Consider the following 17084-nt stretch of genomic DNA (forward strand, 5'->3'; position numbering starts at 1 on the left):
ATTGCTTTTTACTTTAAATTATATATGGTGAAATATTTCTACTCCAACATTGTAATACAAAGACATACTGACATTACAAATACAAATACAAATACAAATACAAATACAACGCCACAACAGGCAAAATGCCCAACGAGGTGGCTGATAAAAAGATGCCCATAAAAATATGGTTGTCATATGTTTCAAAAATACAGCAACCCAATTAAAAATGCAATTAACACAAATTACAAACACTATATACACATGAAAAAATATTATACAATGCCCATAAAGAATACTTATGGTTGTCTTATTCTAAGAATGGATAGCTTCTCGATTTACCCCAACATGTTTATCGTATTTCTTTTTAAACGTGTCAATTGTGTTACAATTTACTACCTCCGGGGGTAAGCTATTCCATTTATTAACAACCCTATTGGAGAAAAATTCCCTGCGACACCATAACCTTGCATTGTCCCTCACCAATCGATACTGGTGTCCCCTTGTAAAAGCAGTCGATTGGCGGTGTACTAAAAGTTCATGGTCCATCCTATCCATCCCATTGAAAATTTTGAACACTTCGATCATATCTCCTCGACACCTGCGTTCATCCAATGTAAACATATTCAAAAACATCGGGGTATTTGGTATTTTTACAAACATATAAATGCTGTTTTCATGTTGTCTTGCATTTAGATCAGTGTTCCCCAACCTTTTTGACATCGCAGACCCCCCTGTAGTGCAGGTCAATACTCCACGGACCTCTTGCCTCAATAGCGGCTCAATGTCAGAAGATCAATATCGACACCACCTTCCCATAAAATCTAAAATGTATTTTTTTTATAATTTGCATATTACAGAAAATGGAATAAATTACAATTTCACAGCAAAAAATGTGACATTCATGCAATGGTAGTAAATGAAACTGATTCTGTTGACCACTTACCAGTACTCGCAGATCCCCATAGACCACAAGTTGGGAAACACTGATCTAGTCTCACAGTTATGCTAAAGTTGTTTCTCAAAGAGGAAATTAATACTAATGACATTGTTTGAACTCACAATTTACATTATCTCACAAGTAACTTACAAAATCTACTTCAAGCCCAGTAAACAATCATTTTCTTTTTACTGTCTTCCTGAAAATTTATGGTGCTCACAAAAGATCATGAATGAAATATATTTGTGAATTCAAGAAGTGGTATTGTCGTTTAACTACACATATTAAATGCATAGCCAAATAGGAGTCAAAATATTTCTGGATCTATGCTAGTGGTTTGGTTAACAGAAGAAAAAAAAAGAAAATTTTGGTACATTGAGGTTGTATTTGAGGCTACTTAGAGCATTAATACTCTGTAACTGAAAAAGTTTGATATGAAAGCATTCATCTTGACATTAAGAATGCTAAAAAAAATTTATGACTCAGATGGTTATAAAAAAAAATCTAGTCATACAGAAAAATAAGAATGCATTTAAAAATAAGTTTGATCAACCTTTTGTAACATCTATGTTATTCAATACACAAATGTAATTGATGGCATGAACGAATTGAATGCCAGAACTCTGCTACCAGACTTATCCTGTTGTCGAGATCTCTTCCAGCCCAGTTTCTTATTGATGGCCTCACTTATGAAATACGTTGATTATGTATATTTTAGATTTGTGTGTAACATAAATTTGGAAAAAATTATGAAGATGATAAATGAAAGAAAACATTTACCTAAATTGAGAGAAAAGTTTTGAATAATGGAGAGCCATGCATTGTATGACTCTTTAAGAGTATCTTCTGAATTAGACTTGAACCCTTTTTCGATAACTTCCATAAGAGCGTTAAGAATGGATGCTCCAGTGTGCAAATCCTAAAAATTTACAAAAACATTAGAATAAGAAAAAAAAAATTCTAAGTTATATTATTTATTTTCATCATCAAGTTAACATGATATGTATAATATATATGAGTTGAATGACACAAAAAACCAGTACCTTTCCAAGAATATTGACAAGATGGCACCATATCTCTAGCACATACTTCTCTTGTTTTTGATCAAACAGATGAAGCATATCTTTTTGAAAAGACTGAAAAAAAATTTCCTGTGAAATTCGGCCCAAAAACAAATACATTGAAGCAGAATGATTATCTCAAAGAAACTTGATTTTCGAAAACCTAGGAACTGTAAAATGTTTGTCTAAAAATAAAAAAACAAAAAACATGTTTCTTTTGGCTACCTAAATTAGATTATTTATTGGTCTGTTTCCAAAAAAAAAAAAATAATAATAATAAAAAATAATAATAATTTTGGAAGAAAATTATCAACTTTCTGAGCAAAACACATTAGAGAGAAAAACCCATTATAATCATTATTTCATTTGCTTCACATCATCACATACCAGGAAAAGACCTATCTTCACATTCCGAAATCTGGTGTCCTCAAAATTTCACAGTATTTTCAGTTACCGAAGAGAATGATAATTTTTTTCTTTAAGAATTTAAAGCTTGTACAGTCCGTCCCCATCTTTTTATATTTTATGTACTTCTCCATCTGTAGTTTAGTAATGCAAACAATGTGCTGAGAGACAAATTAACAACAAAGAGAAATATGCATGCGTGATGCCACTCTCTGTTGCTCATGAAAAGTATCAACACACAAATGAATTTCAGAAAAAAATTCACACGCCTTTGAACTACTATCCCCCTTGCAATCTGGGTGAGTGCCTTTAAGATATAAAGAACTGAGAGGGATAGGAACCAAGAGACACTCAGGCTCTGTCATAATAGGTGATGTAAGCGCATTGTTCCATAAGGGACTTGGGGTACCTTTGGGAAACCTAACCATTTATTGATTTAAAAAGAAAATGCTTTCCATCACTGGAGGATGGAGCAAAATTTATGTACATGGGCAGGTGCATAAATCATTCATGCACATCGCCAGTGAACAAGGGTAAAACCTATTTATATGCTACAGAGGACTGACATTTTCTTTCCAAAACTCATTCGATTGTGTGGGGTATCCAGTCTTTTGTAATTTGTAAATCAGCAGCATTCAAATAAACCGTTCAACTGACTTACTGTTTAAACTAAAACATGCTTATATTGCAGTAATGAATGAAATAGTTGTTAAAAACCTAGAAAAATGTTATATGGATATTCTTTCTTCATCTTATGAAAACTTTCAATTTGATATTCATCAGTGAAAAAAGAAAAGAAATGGTTATTATGAAGCGAAATATCCTTCAGTAGTCATTTGAACTCCAATTTTGAAGATCCTTAAGATATTTTTTCCCTTTAAAATATTTTAAAATTAAAATATAAATAACTAATATGAAAAAACAGTACTGCTATATTAAATTGTATAATACATTTTGATATATATATATATGTGTATATAATTTTGACTATGAAAAAAACTGAGTATTCAATATAACATAACACTTACACTTTTCAGAGCCTTTGAAACATTTTGAAATACTTTTGGTTGGTGTTTCATTAACAGAGGCAAAGCTAATAAAAATGTCCCATGAGCAATCTCTCGTATCTTTGATGCCGGGTGACAAACCGGGAAAATAATATACTTGGAAGCAGTGGAGATTTCTTTCTCCACTTCAACAGCATGATCTTTGAGAAGTCTACAAAAAGAATAGAATATGCCTGTATTTATTTATACCACAAAACTTGAGTGTGTATACAGTAGCGCTCAAAAGTGTTTTGACAACCATAAATGTGCCTACAAAATTTATATTTGAATTTTTAAAATGAAATTTGTCCTATGAAACACACACTGAACCTCATTACAAAGTGAAAAATATTGTGCATTTAAATTTATTTTAAATCAGAAAAAAATTAATTAAATTATATGTTGGGTCAAAAGTTTTTTGATACTTTCTTGGGAGCAATTTAGATTGTAAAGCTACTGGACATACACTTGACACATGGTCAGTGGATACTTTTTCTGATTCTTTTTTTCTTACAAAATTGAAAAATCATTGAATTCAGATAATTTCTGGCTCTGGCTTGTCTATCATACTCAATCTACAAATATTTGATAATTTCAAATCAGGGCTCAGACTTGGTTACTTCTAAAACTCTCACTCTGTTGCTCTGAAAGTAATGTCCAACTTTTGAGCTACAGCTAAATATCATTAAGGTGAAAAGAATTTTTGGTCCTGTCATTCTCTATGGCGATGTAATTTTAATTGCTTAACATGAACCTTTTAAATAGGAGATTGCTTAACGTGGAAGGATTTGTCAACCTGAATAAAAAATATGTTTTGTAGAAAAATTCGGGGAAGACAAAGGGCGGGTTAATGTTAACATGCTAAATTTGTTTGTCATTGCGGGAGAGAGCTTTATTCCATCTAAGCATGTGTTGGGGAAAGGGCAAGCAGGAAGTGATGTTGATACTCTTATCTCTGAGTCGGCTTGTTTTCAAAAGCTATTGTAACAATGTAAGATCACAGATGGTGATGTAGTAGAATCAGATGTGAAACAGAAACCAAATTTCAACCCAATGTTTCAGGAAATCAAGCTTCAAAAGCTTTGAAAACACTTAGTAACTTATTAATGAATCAAGAAAACGCTTCCTCCACCCTGAACTACACTGCTGGCCACCGTAAATGCAACACCCTGAAGGAAGCATGCAAATAATATGAAATTTACAACATGCATTAGCGGAGGTGAGATATGCAAATGATTCGAATTTCAGCGTAGATGCACATCACGCGCGCCTGTGGCGCCACTTCAAAGCGCTATTTAAGGCTTGGAGATTTCGACGATTTGAAGTATGGCAATTGTGTTTTCTTGTGGTTTTTTTCACAAAAACGATCAATTATGCCTCGTAGAAAACAGCGATCATCTTTTGATCAAGTATCCGAGTTCGACAGAGGAAGGATAGTGGCCTACCGAGATTGTGGATTATCTTTCAGGGAAATCGGTAGTCGTGTTGGACGAAACCAAACAACTGTAATGCGGATATGTGATCGTTGGATGCAGGAGGGTAAGATGGACCGACGTGTTCGATCGCATCCACCTCAGTGCACCACTTCACGTGATGACAGGCGTATTGTGCGTATGGCAGTGACGGATCGCTCAGCCACATCACGAACCATAGCACAGCACATTCAGTCTGTACCGCATCATCCAGTGTCTGCGCGTACCATTCGACGCCGTTTACAGCAGAGTGGTCTGTCCACAAGACGTCCATTGCTTCGTCTACCCTTGACGCAAAACCACAGACGTCTCAGCCGCCAATGGTGCGATGAAAGAAGGATGTGGATGGCACAATGGAATGAAATTGTCTTTACTGACAAGTCACGCTTCTGTCTGCAACACCACGATGGTCGGATTCGAGTCTGGAGACACCGTGGAGAGAGGATGCTGAACAGCTGCGTTATGCACCGCCACACTGGTCCTGCACCGGGTATTATGGTATGGGGCGGTATTGGATATCACTCTCGCACTCCTCTAGTACGCATTGCCGGTACTTTAAAAAGCCAGCGCTACATCTCAGAGGTGTTGGAGCCAGTTGTCCTTCCTTACCTTCAGGGCTTGCCCACAGCCATATTTCAACAGGATAATGCGCGACCACACGTGGCACGCATTGTCCAAAGGTTCTTCGTCAATCGCCAGATTGAATTGCTTCTCTGGCCAGCTCGCTCTCCGGATCTTTCGCCGATAGAAAACATGTGGTCCATGGTTGCTCAACGATTGACCCAGATTACATCCCCAGCTGCCACACCAGATCAACTTTGGCAACGCGTGGAAGCTGCTTGGTCTGCTGTACCCCAAGAACACATCCAAAGTCTCTTTGAATCAATGCCGAGGCGTGTGGCAGCAGTGATCTCCAACAATGGCGGCTACTCTGGCTACTGATTTTGGCAGAAACCACACTTCACAGAAGTCTATAAATTTAATCATTTGATGCTTGGTCAACATGTTATCTACAAAATAAATATTGTTGCGATATCTCTTGTCTTTCTTGGTGTTGCAATTTGGGTGGCCAGCAGTGTACTTGGATGAAATTGAAGTTTCTGCAACTGTGTACTAGAAAGAAAATGAAGCAGTGGGCTATCACAGACTTTTTCAAAAAATGATTCAAATGCTGTTGGTATGGAAATTTTTTGGTTTTGAAAATTGTGAAAAAAAAAGAAGTGAAAAAAAGAATTTATACATTGATCAATTCAGTATATCAAATTTACACTGTATCAAATTTAAGACTAACATAAAAGAAATGCCAATTTTTTTTTTCTGTCACTGCTTCTTAGATTGGCATGAAACTTGGTTAATGTGCAAAAATTTCACCACCATGATTTGACGTTAACGAGGTACGACTGTGTATTTGTGGTCATTGTAATGCTGAAATATTGATAACAGCGACATGTACCAGGTAGTAAATGACAACATCTGGTTATGCAATGTAATTTTTGTGTACAGAAGCAAACCTTAGTGTTGAAGCATTTTCAGAAAGAATAAAGGCTAGACACCTTAAGCAAAGGAAGCATGCCCATACTACAACACTCCTGTCTTTGTGTTTGATAGGAAGAAGCTATGATACCTTGATTACTCTTTTAATAAGGCAAGGATTTTTGCTTGACCGATGACCAAATAACTCCATAATGTTCAGGTGATACTTTAAAAGTGACACAATCACATATTAAGTTCACGTTTTGAGTAAAATTCACAATTTTTGTTGCCTAGTGGATTTTTGAGGATCTCTCTTTGCTTGAATTTTGGGTGTTCCTTCTATCTTGTTTTCTTAGGTCGTACTGAAAGAAAATGACTTTTTACATGTTCCTGAGAGTATTGAAAATGAACACATTTTCCACACATTTATTAACTGTCTTGAAACACCAAAATCACTTGATATTTGAGCTTGACTTCACAACTTCTTTGAACCACTAAATATGTTTTCTTAGAAAAAATCCAGCAAATATTCCTCAAGTTTCAGGGTGTTTATTTTGTTTTTCTTAACCCTACCATAAATTTATATAAAATTGGAAGAATAAAAGAAGATTACTTCTACATATGATAAAACTACATTTGTCAACACTTTCCATCCATTCAAAAAAATAAAAATAAAGTAATAAAAGCTTATTAACCCCAAACACACAAATTCCAAGTACATGTGATAAGTCTCTCTCTTCCTTGCGCTTTATTATGTCACGTTCACAACAGTGCATACAAATGAATAGAGGTGTTACTGGCATTGTTGCATTTGTCAAAAGAGTACTACTATATATCTATGAACATGAAATAAATATTTTACATACAAAATTCATTATATAATATGATTCACAATTCATTGGAAAAGTTAAAATTAAAATCAAATTCATGAAGATGAACAAAAAATTTACATAATCCATAAAAAAAAAAAATAATAATAAAAGTCGATTTGTATGCCCTTACGTATGCACTTGAGATAGAATTAGTTTTGTATGGCACACAACATAAAATTTTGCTTGGAATAACTATTTCACATGAGATTACTCAAATTAGGATAAAAAAAAATGTTCAAACTCCATAGTAAGAAGAAACTATATTTATTTATATCATTCTACTGCAAAATGGTTAATGAAGAAGCTTATGAAAAAATTATAATTAAAAAAAAAAAAATGAGATTTTTTCATTCTGTCTGCTTATTAATTAAAACTAATCTTATTAATCATTAACAATGCATATTTTCATACCACCTACCAATTGTTTTTCACTTAATCTCTCCAATTTAACTCAGCATTAATGAATAAACTGCAAATGAACAATAAACAAATTACAAGCAAAAAATATGACCACCAAAATTCTGCGTTTATGTAACATGAAGGACTTGAGCCCAAATTAACTTCATGGATTGACACGTTTCTCTTGTAGAGAAAGGTGCTTTTATTCCTAGCCTCTTTAAAGTGAATGCTTGGTGGCGATTCAGTATCGCATATGGTGCAAGGTTTCTCAATTCACTCGATTATACAACCAAGGGGTCAACTGAATAAAAAACACATACTCTATTAAAAAGATTGTTTTGTGTGCGATTGATGCAAACATTTATTATGATGTGTTTCTCACCTTCATAATGTTGCTTAATAATTTGCATATTTTGATTCATTTACAGATTTAATGAGTTTTTTAAAACACAAGCAAGCTTTGAACTTTTTCACTTTTCACATTGAAATTTCAAGTCCAACAGTATTTATGTTGGTGCAATATCTATTGTAAATTGGCAATCAAGGAGCATAGAATTCAAGGCTTCATACAGAAACGAATTTCTCTATTTTTTTACCAGGGAACCCTGGTGCCCCATTGTAATGCATTGCAAATGCTTAGTGAAGGTATTTCTATAAGTTCAGCTCCCTATATTTTTCTGCAATTTTTTCCCATGCACAAAATCTAGAAATAGAACAGCTATCTTTCTGAACTGTATCTAAGGTTTAGGTTAAAATCAATACCTTTAAAACAATTCAATAAAATGCATATCATACTATGTTACTTTTACTTCAATATCATTGAAGTTAATTCAAAGGAAAAATGAAATTTAAACCAACTGATTTAAATTGCTTTACTCTGCACTCTTATACAACAGTTTATTTCAAAAATCCTAAAAAAAATTATTTTCCTGAATGAAAATTATATAGAGAGTTCAGACCATTCCTACAAATATGCATTAACGTATGCAAAACAAGAATTTAAAAAAAATTATGTAGAGAGAGAGAACGCACATACACCCAGCATTAAATCATACAATGTATGATACATAAGTTTTAAAACACATAAGATCTGAAACAAATTTGAAGCTTTCACACTTACTTTCTCATAAAACAACATCCTTCATGAGCGAGGACAACATTTTTAATGTTCATACACATTATTTCAAGGCTTTCTATGAAATCTGAAAACTGAAAAGAAAGTATGATGAACAGAAATACTTCCTTCCTATTCAAAAAAGGTCCCAATAATGAACACCATAAATGAAAAAATCAAGATTTTGCATAAAATAGAAGAAAAAAATTTGAAAGTTTAATTTATTGAAAGTCTTACATGTATTTGAACATAAAATTGATTTCTAAACACTATGCATGAAAAAAATATTTTCAGTATAAAGAGGAACTAGATGTTGCATTTGGTCAGGCAAGTTTCCATATGAAGTTCATTATGTATTATATTCTACATGACGATGAAAGCTGATGAATCATTAAAAGTTCATTTGACCATTTTTGTCACACCAGTGATTTTTTGCTAACGGAGGATAAACAGTCAGAAACCTACAATTGACACTGTTTCCAAATGGTAGCATTCTATAATTTAAACCCAAATGTCTCGCTGATAGGTTGATGCACTGACCTCTTGGGGTGGGGGAAGAGCTGGACATAAATAAAAAATTGTATGCCAGTCTAAAATTAATATATGTCCAAAACCATATTTTACATGCTAGCATCGTGCATGCTACTGAAAAAAATCATGCCTTGTCAAAATTTTTAATGCCCCAAGCATGTTAGGCAATAGATTTGTCCAGCCCCGGAGGGAAGGGGATTTCCTTCAGAAGCAATCTTTTCTGTGGTTATGTTGTTGTATGAAAAATTTAGACAAGGGTCAATCATGTATCAAAATCAAGAGACTTCTAAACATCTTTTGGTACAAAGAGTGACGATCTCCTTGACCTTCAGCTACAGCACCCTATTTTTTAATTTCAAAAATAAGGTGGAACACAAATCACGAAGTATCAGAAAATCTCAAATTAAGAGATAAAAACAAGAAAGCAATATTAAAAACTGCAAAGTCATGAAAAAACTCAAATAATTAATTATGAAATATTTTCGAAAAATCTCAATGATTAAGTAAATGCTGTCTTAGTTTTTCTAGGCATTAGGGGCCATTCAAGTATTATGTCAGCAAATGTTTAGCCATTTTCAACCCCCCCCCCCATCAGCAAACCTTCATCAGCTCTGCCCCTTACTTCCTATTGCATATTGCAGGGGTGGGAAGTGACTAAGTCCATTTCGGAGCAGCAAAATTCAGGATTCGGAGCAGTTTTGGAGCAGCAAATTCTGGATTTGGAGCAATTTTGGAGCAGCAAATTCTGGATTTGGAGCAATTTTGGAGCAGCAAAATGTGGGATTCGGAGCAGATATTTATAAATTGGAGCAGTGAAATTAACAAGAATGTTTTCGTTAACCCTCAACCCTTTTCAAAATAAAACTGCACTGTCTTTTGCTATGCAACATATCTTCATCAGCTTGATTTTTGTTTTTGGTGTTTTAGGCTTTTGACACCTTGTTTGAAAGAGCGGCTGTCATAAAATTTTTTGCACCCGTCTATTTAGGATGATTTTTGCTTACTGAGGGCGCTATTTGCTGCCTTGAACAGCAGCACTTCAAATGAACTAAAAAATTGTTTATAAGTTTTTAATTTTTTTATACTTGGAAAGAAATTGTTGCAAAATGGGAGAAAATTTCGGAAGTATCAACTCGATGTTTGGCGATTCAGCACTCATTATCTGGCGAGATTGGCGATCTGACACTCGTTATTTGGCGATTTAACGCTCGTTATTCGGCACCATTGGCGATTTAACCCTCGTTATTCGGCAACATTGTCGATTTAACACTCGTTATTCGGCAAAGTTTCTAAACTAACATTCGTAATTCGGCGGACATGCGCTTTTTACTCCCGGAATGACAATTTTTTTCACGAAACATTGGGATTTAACACAATGGCAATCAACTACAGTAATTTCTGCTGCTTCCAGTGACAACTTTTTTTTTAAACGGAAACACTCGAATTTGCACTTTAAAGCTGAAAGGCATCGCCAACCATCTTCAGTTCCACGATCACGGACAATATCGGGATTTCGCAATGGAAAGCCCGATCAGGGGCCGATAGTTTAAGTATAGTGGAATAAAACACACTCTTTTTGTAAAGAAACGTTTCGTGGAAGGCAGGAAAAAAAAAACTTTTGGCGTCCTTTCCGAAATTCCGGGCATACTGAAGCGATTTGGCACAGAAAAATGCGAAAATACGCTATTGGAGCAGGATGGCGCAAGATATTAGTTTTGGCGCAGTGCGGCGCAATTGGTGCAGAGTTCCCACCCCTGATATTGGTGGGATCAGAGATTGGGGGGGGGGGGGAGGACAAATGATCAACAATTCATTTATTTTTTTTAATGCAAAAAAAAAATTTTTTTTAATTAAATTTCGACAGAAATACCTTTATATATATTTATAATCAATTTCTGTTATTTTTAAATGCTATTTGAAAGTTAAGAATTCAAAATTTCTTTTTAAAAAATTCATTGCAACCCCACCCTCTAAGCCACATATGCTAAACCCTCAGCTCGCAGACCAAATGTGGTCTGCCCTTTTGAACCTAATTTTGTAAAAATGAACAGAGCGGCACATTTACAGATTGCTTGTGACCCGTAACACAATTCCAGAGCATTTAAGCGGCCTGTGGCACATCATTTTCTGATCACTCAAGTGACCTGCGACACAGTTCCAGAACACTTAAGCGATCCGTAGCACATTCTCAGATTACTTAAGTGATCCACAGCACAGTTACAGATCACTAGATTGATGCGTGGCACAGTTCCAGAGCACTTGGATTCGTGAAACATTTAGAGACACACTAGAGTGATTCTGTAGGGAAGTTATCAATAGGGAGAATGTTAGTTCAGGTGCCCACAAAGTAACGAAAGGTTTTTCTCATTTTTGGTGCACAGAGTAAGATGCCATTAAGAATATTTCATATTTTTATAAAGAGTAGCCTAGTTAATGACGTAATCATAATCTAAATCCCCCTTTTGTCATCAAAAGTCAGCAAATAGGAAACGCCCTCCCCACTAATGCCGACATAATACTTGAATGACCCCTAAATATGAGATTACTGACTACCTCCGAGCAATATATTTTTTTTAAATTTTTCATTATTTTTTCTTCATCATCATTTCTGGGAAAAAAACAGCTTTATTTTATGATGCAAACAGAATTATTAGTGATACCAGGGTTGTTGATTTTTTTTATTTTTAAAAAAAAAATCGATTTATTTGATTTAAATCAGATTTTTTTGATTTTTTTAAACGAAATATATAATATATATATTACTAACACACTAGTCATTAATCTATACTTTCTTTAAAGAATATAAAATTAAAGAAATTTAAACTTACAAAAATAATGACTATTTAAAACATATTTGCAAACTAAAGATAAAGAAACACACACATATACTTGTGAAATATTTCAGAACATTTTATTAAAAAAAGGGGGTGGAAACACTTTTTGAATAGATATCGTACATCAAGTATTAAATAATGTTACCCTGTGTGAATAATTGTTCATTTTTTTCATTAGAAACACTGGTTTGAATACTTTGCCTACTCTTAATCTGTTTCGCTATTTGGAATGAACTGCACCTTGAAAAATTCCTTTCAGCGCAGGCATCAATGATTTGGCTGTAGTTAGCATGTTTACAAATCACATATAACTCTCTGTAATCACTATCTTTACCTGAAACATTATAAAAACGATTCCACCATTCCAAATCAGACATTGTATCAATAACCTTAGGGTGAAAAAAAAAAAAAAATTAGCATGGAAATGGTTCCAACTTTCCCAAAAACTTTAATGTAATTGCCAAGAAACCAGAGCCACATTTTTTTTTGATAAATTCAAGACCCTTATTTCTCTCTTCTTTTGTGACATTAATTCCCGATTAGAAGTTAACACTGATGAGCTTAGAATAAATGCATTAAGGTGTGCATCTGTTAATGATTGTTCATATATATTTTTATACTCTGATGACAAAACCTTTTTATTGTTTGATGTTGATGCTTCTTTTATCTTCAATTGCAGCTTTTTCCATGCCAATACACATTCCGGTATATAGCAGTCGTGTGTGTTCCTTTGTACAAAATCATTAATTTTGGCTATTGGTTTCAGATTTTGCAATCATGTCCTTGACATTTCTTTTTGAATCAATATTTAAGATTTCACTAAAGATGTTACTATCTGAGATTTGTGGTTTTTATAAACTTTGGTAACAACTGACAAATTTTTAACATAAGATTCAAGAGAATCACAATAAGTATTCCATCATACCTCTGTAGGAAGACCAATGCACTTCTACCTTACACATGATACCATGCTTTTGAGAGATGATTGTGGAAGCATCTAAATATATTTGTAACATCAGTTTTAACCAAATCTTCAGCTAACAAGTTTAAAATGTACCAATATGTAAGTCCTGAAAAGCCAAGCTTTTCATTCAGTCTTTCTGGAAGAAACCATATTTGCAGTAACAAAAAGTTTGTCTGTAACAAAACTTGATATGTTACATTTGAAGTTTTCTTCTGTTGACTTCACTGAACTAAAAACTACATTTGCTAAATCCAGCATGTGATAAACCGGATGTGTCAATAGTATCAACATGGATGGCTTTACCACACCGTTTGATGACACACAGAATTTATTCATTATGTATATCCATCCATCGCCATGCAATTTTTGATTTTCTAAGTCACTTAAGTTTTAGGTAACCATTTATCAACTAAATTGGTAAGACTATGGTATCTCTGATATTTGATATACATATTAATATATATATATTATAATATTATAAAAATATTTGAAAATATAATATTTAAATTAATTGATATTTAAAATAATTTAATGAAAATTTAAATCACTCTATCTTTAGAGCTGCATAAATAATTTTATTCAATTACAACAGATAATTTTCATATTTGAAAAAAAGTGATTTAAATCAGTGATTTAAAAAAAAAAAATCAGTTGATTTAAATCACTACAACCTTGAGTGATACCTTAGTATTTGTCAATAATTTGTTCTAGAACTTATGACAAGTGCAGAAATCTACAAGCATGAATGAATTTCATTATAAAGGATAATAAAACAAATAAAATAACACCAACAGTCATGCATGAATGAAGCACAAACTTACATTTTTCTGTTCTGTATCTGAAATATCGATACGGCTTAGACACCAAAACACTTTGCTACACACTTGCGGATTTTTATTCTTTAAGACTGCTGCTAGTGCTGGAAAATTTACAAAAAACAATATATATTCCATTGATGAACAAGCACTGCATGATTATTATCAACCACTTAAAAAATATTCATATCATTTCAGTAATATTACTTTTAACCAGATCTGTCAACCTAATTTTGCATGTTGTGTGTCAGTTTATTGTTTTTGAACGTTTACTCATTCTATCATTGAATAATATTTTTTGATTTATGAAAGTGTGCTGGGTCAAAACATATTCCATTCTATATAAACTTCACTTTTTTCATGCATGGAAAAGGGGAAAAAACACTTTAAAAGACAGACTTCCTTTGAATTATGTGAACCAAGACATCAGAATTTTGCGATCTGAAACGTTTCAGTTGACGATAAGTTTTTCATCCTGTAGTAATTTTATGAACCTGAGAGACTGACTAGACTAAGACTTTGCATCGATGCCCATCATCAGACTGACCCGACACAGACTTAATGAACTAGACCAATGACTTGCAAATGGTTCCCGGGTTATTAGGCCATGGTCTAGGAGATTTTCTTCTGTGGCAGGCATCCCCTGAGGTTATTTGGACGCAAGTCTCCGCGGCAAGCGAGAAAGGCTTCGTACATCTACTGTCATTGACTTGTTCTCTATATGCACTTCTGAGACTTGATCGGCTGCAGAAGAACTGCATTGGTTGGCTTGTGTGGATGTATTGTGAGCTGATTGGCTGTAAGTGGTGTCTGGTGGCGATTGGCTGTCGAGGTCATTTTCTCTCTGGCATTCATTGGAAGCACATCTTGACTCTCTACGCTGCTGAAATACCGAGACCCAAGTGGGATGCACCTTCATCGCCTCCTCCTTTCAATTTATGTTGCGGTGATTGAATATTTTGATGGTTTCTCTATGAAGACGAGTATGGTAGTGCACCTCAGACGATATTACCTTGGTCTTTTCAAATTTAATTTTGTGGTCGGTTTCCCACATATGTTCTGCAACGCTGAACTTTCGGTTTTACCCAGGTGGCAGCTTCTTTGGTGTTCCTTTATTCTTGTAGCAGTACTTCTTTTTGTTGTTCCTATGTATACTTTTCCACACGAGCATGGAATCCTGTAGACACCTGCCATGCACAGCGGGTCTCTCGGATCTTTTGCCAAGTGTAGTTGTAGTGATTGTGCTAAGTTTCTGGTCGGTTTGAAAATTGGCTTGATGTTGAACTTTTCCAAAACTTTACCGATTCGATTGGTGACCTTCCGGATGTATGGTAAATAGGCTTTAGCTCAGGGTTCTCGATTTCCTTCGTTACTATTGTTGTTGTTTCTCAGGCGAGGTCGTATGGCTCTTTGAAACTCTTTTATCGTATAACCGTTAGCTTTGAACCGACCAGAAACTTAGCACAATCACTACAACTACACTTGGCAAAAGATCCGAGAGACCCGCTGTGCATGGCAGGTGTCTACAGGATTCCATGCTCGTGTGGAAAAGTATACATAGGAACAACAAAAAGAAGTACTGCTACAAGAATAAAGGAACACCAAAGAAGCTGCCACCTGGGTAAAACCGAAAGTTCCAGCGTTGCAGAACATATGTGGGAAACCGACCACAAAATTAAATTTGAAAAGACCAAGGTAATATCGTCTGAGGTGCACTACCATACTCGTCTTCATAGAGAAACCATCAAAATATTCAATCACCGCAACATAAATTGAAAGGAGGAGACGATGAAGGTGCATCCCACTTGGGTCTCGGTATTTCAGCAGCGTAGAGAGTCAAGATGTGCTTCCAATGAATGCCAGAGAGAAAATGACCTCGACAGCCAATCGCCACCAGACACCACTTGCAGCCAATCAGCTCACAATACATCCACACAAGCCAACCAATTGTAACGTATTGGGATCCGATCCCTCTACGTTAATGGTGATCTTGTCGTTATGTGGGAAATTCCTTCTTATTTTAGACCCCAGGGACCTCTCAGTTACCGGAAACCACTTGAGGACCCGCTGGCAAACCGGTAAGGGCCAGAATGTTCGCTTAGTTCGGCAGTCGGCGGGTGGGGTCTTTCGGCTGTCGAACGAGAACGGGCCAGAGGTCGGGCTACTGATGTCCCATATAAATTAATTTCCCGCATGACGACGATGTCGCTATTTTCGTGGAGGGGTCTGGTTCACATTATGTATAGTTTGGGCAAAACTTAAGGGTTTGTCCGGTAAAATATTTTTATTTAAGAACCTCCCGGGAGAAGTTATTACAATCGTTGTACGGAAAACATAGAGTTGTACTCACTTATTTTCGGCAGCGGGGGGGGGGGGGGGGGGCTGCAGATCTCCGTCGGAACATTTCATTTCTTTTTGTCTTGTTTGGTTATTGTTTACATAGTCGGGAGAGTCTGATCAGCTCTCCGGATTATGTCATGTTGCCAGATGATTTCCGATGTAATATTTTATTTGAAATGTTTATTATTTAGTGACGCATGAGTATGTAAATCAGATATTTTTGTTGAGGCGAAAAGGCCTTGCGAGGACATGTGGTCCCAAAATTTTTATGAAATGGGAGTATAAATTCCTCTCTCTTTGCCTCTGACACTGCACTCATCCCTTGTTTTGTTCATTCAACTGAAGCCCTCTAGTTGGACGGTTCTCCGTCTTGCTACCGTATCATTTGGCCTTAGGCTGGGAAAATAAGCAAATAGTTATTTAAAATGAAATAGTTTATAGTATCTGAATTTGTTTCCCGGCAGGTCAGGAATCGAAAGCATTAATTTATCTTCATAGTCGAAATACTTCATTGCTGATGATAGACGGAAAGTAACGTAGTAGTTGGCCTTGTCAAGGCTACGTGCGGTAAGTAACATCTTGGAGATCCAGCCCTCAACCAAAAGGCCCCCTGGAGCTGATCGAGGTGGTCCGGCCCTCAACCGAGAGGCCACTGCTGGAATAGATCCGACTCTCAACCAAGAGGCCCCCCGGAGCTGATCAAAGCGATCTGGCTCTCAACCGAGAGACCTCCACTGATACTTACGGGGATACGCTACGCTGAAGTGACTATCAACGTTGGATGTCCGATCTGCATAGAAGATTGACTATTGATGACCATAAACCGGTGAGACTATCTT

General features: G+C 35.3%; 1 protein-coding gene across 2 annotated transcripts in view; it reads right to left on the reverse strand.

Annotated features, from left to right (window-relative positions):
- The window catches only part of LOC149067475 (uncharacterized), a 103459-nt gene that overhangs the window by 78570 nt on the left and 7805 nt on the right, over positions 1-17084 (reverse strand). For both annotated transcript variants that reach the window (XM_089252587.1, XM_089252588.1), the window contains exons 5-9: positions 13912-14009; positions 8768-8856; positions 3414-3603; positions 1963-2055; positions 1700-1838 (exon numbers count right to left, since the gene is read on the reverse strand). In XM_089252587.1, the coding sequence (XP_089108713.1) occupies positions 1700-1838; positions 1963-2055; positions 3414-3603; positions 8768-8856; positions 13912-14009 (609 nt within the window). The remainder of the gene's footprint in view (positions 1-1699; positions 1839-1962; positions 2056-3413; positions 3604-8767; positions 8857-13911; positions 14010-17084) is intronic.

Source organism: Pholcus phalangioides, unplaced genomic scaffold, assembly GCF_987345545.1.
Source record: "Pholcus phalangioides strain wild (caught in Gottingen) unplaced genomic scaffold, Ppha-v1.0 ptg000030l_1, whole genome shotgun sequence".
NCBI lineage: Eukaryota > Metazoa > Arthropoda > Arachnida > Araneae > Pholcidae > Pholcus > Pholcus phalangioides.